Source organism: Sitodiplosis mosellana, unplaced genomic scaffold, assembly GCF_009176505.1.
Source record: "Sitodiplosis mosellana isolate CC-2019 unplaced genomic scaffold, AAFC_SMos_1.0 Smas_scaffold_12, whole genome shotgun sequence".
Lineage (NCBI taxonomy): Eukaryota > Metazoa > Arthropoda > Insecta > Diptera > Cecidomyiidae > Sitodiplosis > Sitodiplosis mosellana.
Window position 1 is genome coordinate 424,154 of NW_022595254.1, and position 15,002 is coordinate 439,155.

Below are 15,002 nucleotides of genomic sequence, written 5' to 3' on the forward strand. Positions count from 1 at the left end.
CCCGGTCGATAAAAGATGGTGAAATGAATATATGAAGAATTCCACCTAACTTCAAACAATGGCCATTTAAATAAAATATTAAACACGATAATCCTCTAAAAATCAATTTTAATTGAAATAAAAGAAAATAATATGCCCAAACGAGTATTTCTGTTCTTCAGAACATGTTCAACGTTCATGTGAGCTTAGTAAGCTCAGTTTACCAAATGTGTCGAACAACGCAGAGCATTGTTGGCAAAAATGATACTCATTCAAAATGGAACACATTCAAGTTCTTCGTCGGGGTCATCAACATCAACGACTGAACATTGTCTAGACCTACGACTCATGCATACGATTCGAAATTTGATACTGTGCGTTTTTTTTTCTTTTACTTGGAAATATAGTTTAGAATGTGTGATATTGCAAAAAAAGGGAAAGAAAAAAAATAGGAGAAAAGAAACCCGAAAAAATTCTTCTATGCACGATGAAACGAAGATTCTTACTTTAATTAGAAAATGCAACATAATCACGCAATCTCATGTATTAAGAAAAGCACAACTATTTTTTTTATTGCGAACTTTGTTATTGATCATGCTTGTCACGTTTTTCAGTTGAATGCATGATGAAGAAATGGCCATAGATTTTTTTTACTGGTTTTGAAAATGGTCGGATTAATGGCTTTTTTTTCTGGGATGTTGCCAAGAAAATGGATACCCAATTATTGCGACAAAAAATTGTGGCTTATCATGCAGCGTAATAGATTCTTGTTACGAAAGTGAACAAATCATGCCTTCTTTAACCCTGAATAGAATACAAGATTTTTCAAGTTTTTCGATGGTCGAAATAGAACAAAAAAAATTAATTGAAGCAGAACTTTGAACTATGATTACACCATTCATCAAAGGCTACATTCGCGTGAATAGATCCATTTTTCTTAAGAAATATGATTTTCAATACATGAAGCTTCAATCTATTCAGAATGTACACTCGAATTCGATGATTATAAAATTATTAATTATTGTATTCATTGGATAAGCCGATTTGGCCTCAAGGTTAATTAAATAATTTATTGATTTACTATTTGAATTGATCCAAATTTTGTGAACAAATGATGGGTTAAATTGCATTGAATCGAGATTAATCAAGGCATTCGTTTTAACAATAATCTCCAATTTCGATTTCATTTTGATAATTTCATATTACGAAGAATGCTTTTTGAATGTTCAGCAGCAAGTGTAAGTTGATCAATTGTTGAAATGGAAAAAATACACGATGCTGTCAAAAGATTGAATGACATTCAACCGTTCGATACGATGACTAATAATGATATGTTTGCTTTTTTATTAAAATGTCTGGAGCAAACATGCAACTTATTGTTATGCAAATTGAGAATAAGCGTTTCAATCGCAGTGCTAATTTTCGATATTTAAAGATACAATATGCTAAATATTTCGTGATATTATTCCGTATCAAAATGTTTAGATGCAATCGAATAGAATATTATTCATTTTTCTGAGGGAAAATACGCAAAATTCCATCACGATACGCGCCAAAGTAGTCATTTTGACGGCAACAATCGAACACACATTTCCGTAAGCCGTGAACGTATTCGGATTGATAGTGAATAGTGCTCGATCAGGTAAGTTAGATGTGAGTGATTTATATTGAATTTTTTTTTATCAAATTAGTTCAAAATTTATCGATCGTTTATAGATCGCGAATACGCGTTTAGTTAATAAAAACTGTAGAAATAAACTGGAATTATTACGAAAACCAAATGGCACTTTATGTTACTAGCCAATGTGATAATTGACATACATAATTATTAATAATTGTGCGCTATCATTTGTTTCCGAAAGAATCACCAAAGAAATTGTGATTACTCAAATGAATGAAAAGAGAAATTAACAAATTCTTTGTCTAACAAATGTATGTATAATAGATTAAAGAAGTTCGTTTACTTTGCAGCTCGTTGTTTGTTCATATTAAGCCGGTAAAATAGTTTATTAGCCCGATTGGTTGTCAAAAAGAAGTTCTAAGTGGTGTCTACGTGAGGTTAAATTCGTACAAAACAAGTTTTTCGGAACGATAGCACTAATTTCGGCGAGATATTTTTATATTCATCTTGCTATAATAAGAACCGTTTATTTTTTCGTGATTGATTTATGACGAACGTCTTCATGTTCATGAGCCGAATGATTCGCACGCAAAAAATACGTCATCAAGAATTAAATTGGCAAAATAAGTGAAACATCATCAACAGAACAACACCGAAAAAAAACCACGAACATTGCTCTTGGCACAGCAACAATGAAAACACCAAAATCATTGGACAGTTGAACTTCTGAACTCTTTCGCGGGAATCTTTTTGCGCAAAAGAAGAAACAAAAAATTTCTTGTTTACTGTTCATGATTCGGTTCAGTGTATTCGTCACATTCTAATCATTACCGAAATGAAATGTGATTTTTTCGTCTTTTTTTCTTTCTTTTTTTTTCTTTTTCTCTCGCCGAAACTATTGTGTTGATTTGTTTTTTTTTGCAAAGTCACACAAATACCATGCACGCCATGTACAATGTTTGTGCAGGAAGTACACCGTACGACAAGATGTTTTTTTTACGCACAATGAAAAATGATTCAGAAAGATACGAGAAACATCCGAAAAGAACTTTTTTGAACTAATCACTATGATTGTGAAGAAGCGAAAAATCATTAATACGACGACACGATACATGCGAATTTTGTTTGTGGCTAATGCCATGGAATAATAAAAAATTTGAACGATAATAATGTAAACATGCAATTGTGTCTGTACACCGTACAGACTATAGATGTAACTGAAACCAGTTTTTCGTTTAGCCGGTTTCAGACAGATTTTTTCGGTAAAAATTTGTGTGGCTATATTTTTCCACGGGCCATGCACGATGGAAGTACAAAGAGACTGAGAGTGTGCCAGTCAGAGTCTCGCTCTGTCTCTCTCTCTCACTCTCTCACTCTTTCTCTCAATGATAGTGACATTTAGTTTATGAATAACATTATAATATATTAGGTGGCAAGTACAAGGTTTCGTTTTTCTACAAATAGCCGTCTTGCAATGCGGTCGAACCGAACCGAACCGTTTACAAACGACGGTCTTATTTTTTCAAACAACACAACAGAACTATTTGGAAATCTGGGCGCATTTCGACTGGTTGATAAAGTTGAATTGTTTGTCCGTTAGTCCATCTCGTTGTTGGTTTGTTTATATCAATTTCGGCAGCCTAATATAGTAGTAGTGCGCTTAATTGATTTCTGTTGGATAATATTTTGGTTGCACGTAGACTTTTTTTGGACTGTGTGATCTAAAAATACGCATCGAAATCGGTATTTATAATAAAATAAAAATAGTTTAATGGAATTGTTTTCAAACACTCAGAATCGGTATCACATTTTTATTTTTGTTTATACCATTTAGTGTGACGCTGAACTGTATAAAACTGTTTGATCTGTGCCCGTTTCATTGCATTTGAATTCGATGTGCAGAGAAGGAAGTGTGTACAGTTCGATGCAACGTTAAATTCTTCAATTCAAATTTCATACATAAAGAGAAAATTGTTCAGCAGACGTGTGATATAAATCATGTGGCTGAAACTGTGTTTGATGCTTGTATTCTTTGCCATACCGCTCTGTCACTCGGACTCGGTCGTGAGTATATAAACCATTTTCTTCTATAGAATATTTGTGCATCCAATGTTCCGTTCTATTGAGTGTTGTGCATTCAGTTCTGTTCGGTGTGCGTGTGTGTCTGTGGGAGCAGTGCATGTAAATGTGAACTTCAGAATTGTGAACTTAAACTTATGTGCACTTGAATATTTTTCAGATGAATATGATTCAAGCTGAACGTTATCCGGCCGAGAAGCATACACTTTTTACAAAAGATGGCTATATTCTAACTGTGTACCGGATTCCAAACATGAGCGCGTCCAAATATAACCGCAAAGTGGTACTATTTATGCATGGTACGATACGCTCAATGAATTATTCAAGAAAACAAAAAATCAAATTTTAAGTTTATTCGGCTTAAGGTTTTTGGACCATTTTTCTTGCGTAACAACCAAAGAAAGAAGAAAAGCAGAAATGAAAAAAAAAGACTTTCTAAAAAATTCAAAGAATTTCTGCTTTCTAATGGGATATATGTATCTTACGAACAAGAAATGACATGAGGAAAAAAAATAACATGAGAAAACTCAAAATGAGAGATGTAGTGATAGCTATTGATCAATATTTATTGGCTGCAATTGACATTTTATCGAAAAATGCTCTTAATTACCTTCTAACGAAACTTTCAGGGATGACCTCGAGCTGCCCAGCTTTCCTCACGTTCGGTCGACACACGTCGGCCGCGTATAAGATGTCAGATGCAGGTTATGATGTGTGGGTAAATCAAATGTTAATGTTCATGAAAAATGAATTTACACCAAAGTTTTTGTTTCTCTAGTTGGCTATTGTGTGCGCGCGGCACAACATACTCGAGGCGTCATATTAGAATGGATCCGAAAGATCCGAAATTTTGGGACTTTAGCTGGCATGAAATCGGCGTGTACGATATACCAGCAGCAATTGATTACGTTTTGGACCACACCAATCAAACCAAACTCACGTGAGTTGATGTTTTGCATATTTCTTGTCGATTAGAAGCAATACAACAATGTTTGTTGGCTAGTTTTCAAATTTACTGCACTATATTTAGATACCTGATTCATTAAATATATTCAAAAGGTATATTGGGCATTCCCAGGGTGTTACCGCTTTCTACGTTACGCTGTCAGAACTGCCAGAATACAACGATAAAATTACCATCGGTAATAGTCGGATTTTAATCCAATTTGTACTTCAGTTCTTCAATTGCTTATCCAATAATTCGTATTTTCAGCACATCTAATGACACCTCCGGTTATTTTAAAGCACAATCATCCGATGGTTCCAAGATCGATGGATGGTGTACATGCAGTTGCGGTATGTTTGGAAAATGCAAAACATGAATAATTTTCGCTCAGTTTTTTATTCGTTGAAAATTCTTACATAGAATTTAACATTATTTTGCAATTTGTTTTTATTCTTCTCATCTTGTTGATTACCTTCAATTGTTCATCTCTTTCATAGGCATGGTTCCGTAACAATGGGATATATGAAGTGCTGTCACATTCGGGTGCAACCATGGATATAATCACAGCAGTCAGTCAGTTCTGCATGCGACCGACGGGCAGAGATGTGTGCAGAAGTTTCGTATATATCCTATTTGGTCCTTCAAATTTGTATTTTGATGAGCTTCTAGCAACTATACTCAATCATATTCCAGGCGGTGCAAGTTATAAGCAATTTATTCATTATGCACAAATTGCGGCGGCACGTAAGTCTTCACCACACAATAGCGTTGAAATGAGATCAATCTTCAATACAATCTCAAAATTGTCCGACAATAAAATGTGTCTGTTCTGTAATTAGAGAGATTCCAACGTTATCATCACGGCATCGAGAAGAATATGCAAATTTATGGAACTCCTGAGCCACCAGAATACGATTTGTCAAAAGTTCGTGCGAATATTCATATCATGCATGGTACCAATGATTGGTTGACACCATCCGATGTAAGTGAATTTATGATTGAAGTCGAATCTCACAAATTAATCGCCAATAATTTTCACAGAATGTTCCAATACTGGCAAATGCCATGGGCCGTTATCCGGTCGCAATCAGCAAATTTCCTGGCTACAACCACATCGATTTTGCATACGGCTCCAATCTGGACATGGTTCACAGGAAAATATTCAAAGTACAAAAACTATTCTACTAATTTAAGTTCGGTCCATGTAATAATTTAACAATAGCGAAAGAGGGTATTTTTAATAAGTCGCCCTGTGATAATCTTCCTTATTTTGAAACACGTTGTAAATTTTAGTAAATAAGTCACTCTGTATTTAACTCTCAATATAAAATAAACAAATACCAGCTGTTTGATGTAATTCATGAATTAAAAATATCGTCGTTTTTGCTTTTTGACACGCATGATGATCTCGGAACAATTTCCGAAGAACCTCGCGGTAAACGAAAAAAAAAATAGATCAATGAGTATGGAGATCGAGTGTGTCTGGTGTTTTGTCGTAAGTTTATAAAAATACATTTCGAATATAGTGTTGTGTTCAGCCAAGTGTATGCCGATTTGTTGAACGACACGGAGTTTTTCATTTCAGTTTCCGCACGCGATCAGTTTGCGTTCAGCATCGCTATGATAATATCGCATTTGTTTTACGAGAAGATTTTTTTTTCACTCGTAAATATTCGAATACGAGGTTTTCGATGTGTTTCATTTATTTAAATGTGATTTCCCAATGAAAAATGAAGTTTAGCTATTGGATTTTTGTGTTGTTCATTAATTTTATAAAAATATTCCTATCGAATTGTCAGTTGAATCACATTGCGATCGGTAAAACTTTTATTACACCTTAGTATTATAAATTCATATTATATTAATCAGAAAATCACTGATTTTGTTGTGTATTCCGAGATCTAGTCAAAATGTGTTTGTGTGTGGGTGTATTTAAAATAGTTTAGTGTCTTTTTTTTTCTTTGCTGTTGTTCAAATAGGAGCGGTGTTCGAGAACAATACGTTCTACAATGAGGGCATTAAAATGCTTCAGTATGCCGTCGATGAAGCAAATGAGAAAATTCTCCAATACAGTGGCATGAAACTTGACGTCGAAATTGAAACAATTGCATATGGACGCGAGTATGCGGTTTCGAAACGTGTTTGCAATTTACTTGAAGTAATTATATCCGTAGATTCTCGCGATTTTTCTATCATGTAAATTAATTGAAATGGTTGTTGCTTTGGATAGTATAGCTTGGAGTTGGTGTTATATTCGGTCCACAGTCGGTGTCTTCAGCATTTCATTCTATGAATATTTGTGATTCAAAAGAAATACCGTACATAAACACGTATATGGATGAGGATGCTGCATCCAAAAGAGCCGTTCTCAATATGTATCCCAATTTCGACAGTTTGATGCAATTGGTACTGGATCATGTGAACGCCTCTGGATGGAATAGCATTACGATTTTATATGAATCGCCATTGTGGCTGGGACGAGTGGCGAAAATGCTGGAAATTAATAAACAACTGAAAAATCGAATAAATATTCGTAATTTGGACTACACCACCAATAACGAATTTCGGCCAACATTACAAGATGTCCGTGATTCCGATGATTCGAACCTAATCCTGGAATGTTCCTTTGAATCGTTGCCAATAATTCTGCGACAGGCAATGCAAGTTGGTTTAATGACAAAAAACTACCGATGGATTATAACAAATTTAGATACACATTCAATCAACTTAAAGCCGTACCAGTACAGTGGCGCAAATATTACCACTTTTCGTCTGTTGGACACGAGCCATTCGATTTTTCAACTTTCAAAAGGCGATGAAGTGGAGAATTTTAACGATTTATTCAATGTTGATCCGGACAGCAAACTAAATGCTGATAACAGTGCCGATAAGTGCCAGTCTAATCCGGAGAAAAAGTTTCCTACATATCCGGAAAAATTCAGCGGTAAAGCGAATTTAATGGAGCGAATTTCAGAAGGATTTTATTGAATTTCTTATTTTAGATGTGGTGAGCCTACGAGCTGCTCTTATTTATGATTCAGTGATGACATTTGCCACTGCAATTCAACAATTAGGAAGCGATCAAGTTACCACACTGTCTGTGCAGTGTGATGAGTCCAGCTCCGCTTGGAACAAAGGCTACACAATCTTGAATTATATGAAAAATGTAAATCGATTTCAAATTCATATCCCGGATATGATGATATGTTTGATAAAAATTTCCGTTTGAATCAAATATAAAGTGTCACTTTCAATTTCCAGGTAAAATACGATGGAATAACGGGTAAAATTGAGTTTGATAATGCCGGTGTGCGTTCAAATATTACTGTGGATGTTTTAGAAATAAGCGAAATTGGACTGGACAAGATCGGTACTTGGATGTATGGCATCGAAAATCCGGCTGCTCGATTAAAGATAAATCGTCAATCAACTACACCATCCAGAATGCCAATCGATGACAACACATTGAGAAATAAATCGCTAACGATTATCACTGCTTTGGTAAAATACCGTTTAGTGAATGAAATGAATAGACAGATTTGATTGTTTTGTAATCGTAGGCAAAACCGTACACAATGCTGAAAGAGGAAGCAAATCTATTGACCGGAAATGATCGATTCGAAGGCTTTGCAGTCGACTTAATATTTGAATTGTCATTACTCTTAGAATTTAGTTACACATTCATTGTTGAAGAGGATGGAAACTACGGCGTTTGTAAAGATGAAGCGTCAAATAAATGGAGTGGAATGATCGGCAAAGTTATGTCAGGTGTAAGTGTGTGAAGCTAATTTTAGCCGAGTCAAATATTTGGTTTTGTAATACTTTTTTCTACATAAACCAAGTACAAATAATAATGATTACTGGCTACAGGTTGCTGATATCGCAATCACCGATTTGACCGTTACATCGGAGAGGATCAAAGCAATCGATTTTACTCCGTCTATCATGAACTTAGGTACATTTTATTTCACATCAAGTCATAAATCAATACGGTTAATCGGCGTGTGGTTTGATTTTAGGTATTGCTATTTTGTATCAGATACCGAGGAAAGCAGCTCCGTCGACTTTCTCATTTATGGCTCCTTTCGGGAATGAGGTTTGGATTTTGCTGGCGCTACTTTACTTTTTTGTGTCGATATGCTTCTATTGTTTGGGAAGAATTTCACCATCCCAGTGGGAGAACCCATACCCTTGTGTTGAAGAGCCAGCAGTTTTGGAGAATCAGTTTAGCTTTCAAAATTCATTATGGTTTACAGCAGGGGCCTTATTACAACAGGGTTCGGAAATTGAAGTCAAGTGAGAAATAGCCTTTTGTTTTTATTCTTTTCGTTGAAGAAAAATTGTCAACCAAATAATATTGTTTAAACGTGTTTTGTCCTTCATCAAAATTTGTAATTTGCAGAGCTGTGTCAGTGCGATTGGTTTCAGCCGTTTGGTGGTTTTTCACGTTGATTATCATCTCTTCCTATACGGCTAACCTGGCTGCATTCTTAGTTGCCGAGAATCGAGTGAAAGTCATTGAAAGCGTTGAAGATTTCAAAGAATGTGGTTTACCACATCAACCGGCATGTAAGGCAAAATTCGGAGCTAAAAAAGGTGGAAGCACACTGAAATTTTTCGAAGTAAGAACATGGAATAAGAGTTTTTCGGACTTTAATACGTATTTTTTGGTTACACAAAATTTTACAAGCACACTTACACTTTGAATATTGCCATTTAAACAGGACTCAAAGTATCCAACATTCGTGAACATGGTACAGTCATACTCTATTCATTGGATTAAATGATCAAAAATTCTTACTAAAGTTTCCATATTTATATGAATAGTATAAAGTAATGTCTACTCATCCGGAATTGTTGGTAGACGAGAATGATGATGGATTGCGTCGAGTACAAAATGAAAACTACGCCTATTTGATGGAGTCAACATCTTTGCTTTACTACACTGAACGAATTTGCAATGTTACAATGGTCGGAGATTTGATTGATGATCGCAATTATGCGATTGGCATGCGTAAAAGTATTGCTAGTCAAATCATACGCATTGTTTAGAATTCATTTTTTTAAATCTTGAATTTTTAGATTATAAATACTATAATTTACTGAGTGAAGGAATTCTGAAGCTACAAGAAAGAGGAGTGATGGAAAGATTGCACGGTGATTTTTTGATCTATTATTTGTTTGTAATGGAAACTAGTTAAGTTTAGTCAATATTCATGCGTAAATCAATTTGAATTGTTTGTATCTCCGTGAAAATCCTATGTAAAAACTAATTTCAAGAGAACTAGATTGTTTAAACTTAATAGAAGCTAGAGTAGAGCTGTGATATTGAAGCTTCCGTATTCCTATTTAAATTCAAAGTTCAGTTTATCTTTGTCCAGTAAGATTTTCTTCAGTTGATATTTGTCCAATACATTTGACAACGGTTTTACTTTCAAAAAGAATCCATTAGTTACAGTTAGAAGTTAGACAAGATGGAGATGGAAGCTACTGAAATTAGACTAATTAATAATTAATTAATTTCATTGCAGTGAAATGGTGGAAAGCCAAGCGTGGTGGTGGAGCTTGCCAGGTGGGTTTGAAAAGAAACGAATCGACAGTGACGTTTTATTGTGTGAAAAAAAATTGATGGAAATATAGTTTCGTCCTTCGAGACAACAAATAATGAGAAATCGAATAAAAAAATTGATAAAATTCATTATAATTTCAGAAGCAAGGGTCAACAGAAGCCGAGAGTCTGAATTTGGATCATTTGGAAGGTGTTTTCCTTGTATTAACTTATGGAAGTATATTTGCCCTTTTGTACGGTATCGCTGACACTGTTCGTGTGATTCGAAACAGAGCTAGGGAAGCCAATGTAATGCATGATTAAAACAATGCTGTAAAAACCAATGAATACAATGGATTATTTACACCACAGGTATCGTTCAGAGAGGAAATGAAAATAGAAATGAGATTCTTGTTAAAATCACTGGTCCATCCTAACAGACCGAAACCAGTGCGATCTTGGAAGTTACATTCACTACCGAATAATGCCAATCAATCAACTTCCGCTAGAACACAGTGAAATATCGAGAGAAAAAAATATTGTGTTGTACAAAAAAAAATAAATCAAACTCTTGTTTTTCTTATGACTATTTGTCTTCTCTCATTTGTTTAAGTATGTTGAAAATGTTTTCAGTGTTTCTTTATAATGCCATAAAGTTGTAACCGTTCACATTGGCAAATATTAATAGAATAAGTCAGAGACTAATTTAACTACTTCTTGGCGGTGTGTCGATTGGACTTGGACTTTTCAAAACCAATGGAAAATTGGAATGATGACAAAATTCAAACGCCAACGAACCACTCGACATTTTTCGAACTTTAAAATAAACCAAACTGAGATCTCAACGATCACAGTCAAACAGCTGCTACGAAGCGACGATTGTATATATTTTCCATTCTCTCTCACTGTAACGTTTTTATATAGAAACGCGGTGAGTTCTCTCCTTCGGCGCAAACACAAACGATTGTCTTTTCATTGGAATTCAGTTGATGCCTTGAGTTTGACACGGAAAGAGGTTTTGCCTAGTTCGTCCATAACATTTTTGTGCAAAAAATGCATTTTCGTAAATAGATCGCTATCAATAGCTGCGTTATTGTGTTGAGCAATTCAGAAAAAAATCGTTTGAATCGGTGAAGAAAAATATGTGAATTAAAATGAATTCCAAATGCTATTTTATTGTGTTGATATTGGTATTCTCGATTGAGTTTTGTTCGGGTGGTGTGTTTTACATAGGTTAGTATTTCTACCATCGGTAATATGTGAACTATGTAAATATTATTTTTTGAAGAAAAAAAAATATAAAGTTCTTGTATCCGATTGATATGATAATAAGAAGAATCTTCGTTCTTCATATTTAAAAATCATAATTTCAACGTCGAAATAAAATCAATGTGCGCTTGAAAACCGTCCATATTACGAACAACAAATATTTACACTCGCATTAAGCACACCGTATTCCCTATGGAAGCGGTGTTTTATTTTTAGTGCTATTCTTTTTCGAGGAATGTGTTTTTGTGTGGTTTTGTTTCATCTTATTTTCCTCTCGTTTTCCTCTGTCTCACTCTCTTGACAATTTGAATCACTTATACGAACGGAACAAGTGTTTACTTGTTTGCACAATTTTTGCTGGTCGTTATAGTAATTTGTTTTCCCGTGACTCACTTTTCACCGGGGAGCCTACTTGCGAAACGAATACACGCAATTTTCTCGATGTGGCGCATGTGTGCCGACGACATCTGTGTCGTTACATTTTCGCCGATCAGTCGGTTTAAAATAAAACACTAATGGGAAATTCTGTTTGTTTGGCAACAAAACACAACTCTTTAGGTGCTACATTCGACAAAAACAGGAAAATAAACTCAGCCATACTGGATTATGCAGTTGAAAAAGCGAATAAGAATATACTGAATGGAAGCGATATTGAACTTGGTTATGCCACGGAGATGATTGACTATGGAAATGAGTTTGGTGCAGCTGAAAGCGTTTGTCGATTGCTCGATGTGAATTAAATCACATTTTTTTTAATCAAATGATTTCAAATTGAGAGTGTTATATTTTCTATGTTTAGAGTAAAAATCATGCAATCATTGGGCCACAATCACCGTCAGCATCGTCACACGTTGCGAGCATTTGTGATGCCAAGGAAATTCCATTCATTGACACATTCATGGATATTGAGGTAAAAACATCAACAGTCAACCTATATCCAAGCCAAGATACACTGGCACAACTCTTGATTGATGTGGTTGACAAGTATAATTGGCAAGATTTTACAATAATTTACGAGGCTCCATCCTATGTTAAGCGAATCGCACGGCTTTTGGACGATCGAAGTAGAAAAACTGGTAATGTTATAGTTGCACAAAATCGATATGTTAATAATATAATATTAATATGGTTAAATTATTAAAATCTCGTGTTAATAATTTAACCATATTAATATCGTTATTAACATTAACATATTAACAATAATATTCTATTAATTGTGCAACTATAGGTAATGTAATCGTTCAACCGGTCGAAGTTGGTACTAATTTCAGACCCACTTTACAAAAGCTCAAAGATATGGGTGATCGAAGTACAAATATATTGATTGAAAGTTCAATTGAACATTTATCTGAAATTTTGGAGCAGGTAACGTCAAATTCTTCTTTTTCAATTAATCATTCAAATGACAATTATTTCTAGGAATAATCAAAATTGTTTATCATTTTCATAGGCATTGCAAGTTGGCCTATTTACTCCGGATCGCAGTTTTATCATCAGCAATTTAGATGCACAAACCATTGACTTGGAACGTTTTCAATACACACAAGCAAACATCACACTGTTTCGCATAATTGATACCGAGTATCCAATTGACGAATTCAAAAACATCAACAATATGCTGGATATAGAGAAACAAAAATGTGAAAACTTTCGCATTTGTACACCCGAAGAAATTGAAGGTATAAATTGGCTCATCTTCCAACTGCAGCTGCGTTCAATTAAAGCATAACATTTTTTTTAGAGCTACAACCAGTTATCGTGCAAACAAGTACTGCACTCATTTATGACGGCATTATGATCTTAGCACAAGCCTTAAAACAACTTGGTTTAAAACATTTGGAAGTGAGATATGACCAAGGAATCGATTGCTTTGATGCACAGTCAACGTGGAGCAAGGGATACACTATCACTAACTTCATGAAAACTGTTTGTTTTCATTTATTTGTCTTCTTTTCAACGAAAACATCAAGCTTACAATCAAATTTACTTTGTTACAGAGTAATTATTCGGGACTAACTAGACTAATTGAGTTTGATACAAAGGGCATTCGCAGCAATGTTGAAATTGATTTGATGTCCTTGGGCATAAACGGTCCGGTTAAAATTGGTTCATTCAAACCAAGTAGCAGTGAACGTTTGACCTTCTTGCCTCCAGAGACTAAAACGCCCGATTCCGATGAAAATGTCCCAATCAATGAGATGACATTTAATGTAATCGTTTCGGAGGTAATTGCTTTGATTCGACAATGATGGAAACATTCAAATGGGACTTAATAAATGCCGATTTGCACTTGATTTTATTTGCTTTAATTTAGAGTCCACCGTACATTATGCTAAAAGATACTGCGACGGGTCTGTCGGGGAATGAACGTTTCGAAGGGTTTGGAATCGATCTTATCGATGAACTCGCACGACTGTATGGATTTCACTACAATTTCGTACCATGGACTTCTGACTACGGTAGTTATGATAATGCTACAAACTCATGGACGTAAGTTTGAATTGAATGTGGCAAAAATCGATTTCACATTTCTAAATGCTTTTTGTTCTATTTCGAAATGCAGAGGAATGATCGGAAAAGTTCAAAATGGGGTTTGTTATCCTGACGTTTGAATATCAGTTTATTTTTTAGCATGATGAGTCATCCATGCATTGAACTAATCAACAATTATTTCTTCTATTTTAGAGTGCAGATTTGGCCATTACTGATTTGACCATCAACTCGGAACGTATCACCGCATTAGATTTCACGCCTTCATTCATGAATTTAGGTAGGAAATATTCTGGAGCATAGAAGTTCTGAAGATTTTAATTTCACGTTTCATTCAATTTTTTCGCTTTCTTTCTCCACAAATATATTCAGGCATTGCACTTTTATACCGAAAGCCAGCCAAAGAGGACCCGAAAACGTTTTCATTTATGTCACCGTTTTCAAATAGCGTTTGGGCTTTACTGGGTGCTTCGTACATAATCGTTTCATTGTGCTTCTTCTGCTTAGGTCGTATATCGCCGTCACAATGGGAAAATCGATACCCATGTATTGAAGAGCCGACGTATTTGGAAAATCAATTTACCCTCAATAATTCAGCGTGGTTTGCTATCGGCGCTTTACTTCAGCAAGGATCGGAAATTGAACCAAAGTATAGCAACAAGTTTACACATACTAACCAAATGTATACCAAATCGATGTGAAAGTGTAATGAGATTTTGTTTTTAGGGCTGCTTCCATACGGCTTGCGTCGTCATTCTGGTGGTTTTTTACACTCATCATGGTGAGTTCATATACCGCTAATTTGGCGATGTTTCTGGTGGTTGAAAACAAAACATCAAAAATCAACAGTGTCGAAGATTTAAAAGATTGTGGAGTCGAGGGAAAGACGTGCCCCATTAAATTTGGCGCCAAGCAGGGCGGTGCAACATATCACTTTTTCAAAGTATACACGATAAACATTATCTGTCATGAAGATCTATATAATTCTAGGGGCTACTCGCACTTTTATAAATGACAATTTATAACCAATAAATATGATTTCATACAAATATCGCACCAAAATTGTCTAA

General features: G+C 35.0%; 2 protein-coding genes across 3 annotated transcripts in view; both read left to right on the forward strand.

Annotated features, from left to right (window-relative positions):
- Positions 1–1,580: 1,580 nt before the first annotated feature.
- Positions 1,581–5,963, forward strand: LOC129567633 (lipase 1-like). 2 transcript variants are annotated; one of them, XM_055444740.1, is made up of 10 exons: positions 1,581–1,621; positions 3,435–3,664; positions 3,840–3,978; positions 4,309–4,393; positions 4,458–4,619; positions 4,739–4,821; positions 4,893–4,975; positions 5,123–5,369; positions 5,465–5,607; positions 5,667–5,963. In XM_055444740.1, the coding sequence occupies exons 2-10, from the start codon at positions 3,599–3,601 to the stop codon at positions 5,811–5,813; spliced, it is 1,155 nt and encodes a 384-aa protein (XP_055300715.1). In that variant the 5' UTR covers positions 1,581–1,621; positions 3,435–3,598; the 3' UTR covers positions 5,814–5,963. The 2 variants fall into 2 exon arrangements, with proteins under 2 accessions (XP_055300715.1, XP_055300714.1); XM_055444739.1 differs by lacking the exon at positions 1,581–1,621 and adding an exon at positions 3,075–3,343.
- Positions 5,964–6,247: 284 nt separating this feature from the next.
- Positions 6,248–15,002, forward strand: part of LOC129567825 (uncharacterized) — a 10,670-nt gene continuing 1,915 nt past the window's right edge. The window contains exons 1-27 of the mRNA XM_055445180.1: positions 6,248–6,443; positions 6,605–6,783; positions 6,861–7,569; positions 7,628–7,791; positions 7,887–8,126; positions 8,186–8,395; positions 8,496–8,580; positions 8,645–8,921; positions 9,028–9,247; positions 9,350–9,379; positions 9,453–9,645; positions 9,708–9,782; positions 10,157–10,197; positions 10,336–10,482; positions 10,546–10,688; positions 11,407–11,441; positions 12,001–12,173; positions 12,242–12,518; positions 12,671–12,807; positions 12,893–13,121; positions 13,184–13,368; positions 13,440–13,667; positions 13,757–13,932; positions 14,006–14,033; positions 14,128–14,212; positions 14,305–14,581; positions 14,659–14,875. Of these exons, the coding sequence (XP_055301155.1) occupies positions 6,356–6,443; positions 6,605–6,783; positions 6,861–7,569; positions 7,628–7,791; positions 7,887–8,126; positions 8,186–8,395; positions 8,496–8,580; positions 8,645–8,921; positions 9,028–9,247; positions 9,350–9,379; positions 9,453–9,645; positions 9,708–9,782; positions 10,157–10,197; positions 10,336–10,482; positions 10,546–10,688; positions 11,407–11,441; positions 12,001–12,173; positions 12,242–12,518; positions 12,671–12,807; positions 12,893–13,121; positions 13,184–13,368; positions 13,440–13,667; positions 13,757–13,932; positions 14,006–14,033; positions 14,128–14,212; positions 14,305–14,581; positions 14,659–14,875 (4,848 nt within the window). The 5' untranslated portion in view covers positions 6,248–6,355. The remainder of the gene's footprint in view (positions 6,444–6,604; positions 6,784–6,860; positions 7,570–7,627; positions 7,792–7,886; positions 8,127–8,185; positions 8,396–8,495; positions 8,581–8,644; positions 8,922–9,027; positions 9,248–9,349; positions 9,380–9,452; positions 9,646–9,707; positions 9,783–10,156; positions 10,198–10,335; positions 10,483–10,545; positions 10,689–11,406; positions 11,442–12,000; positions 12,174–12,241; positions 12,519–12,670; positions 12,808–12,892; positions 13,122–13,183; positions 13,369–13,439; positions 13,668–13,756; positions 13,933–14,005; positions 14,034–14,127; positions 14,213–14,304; positions 14,582–14,658; positions 14,876–15,002) is intronic.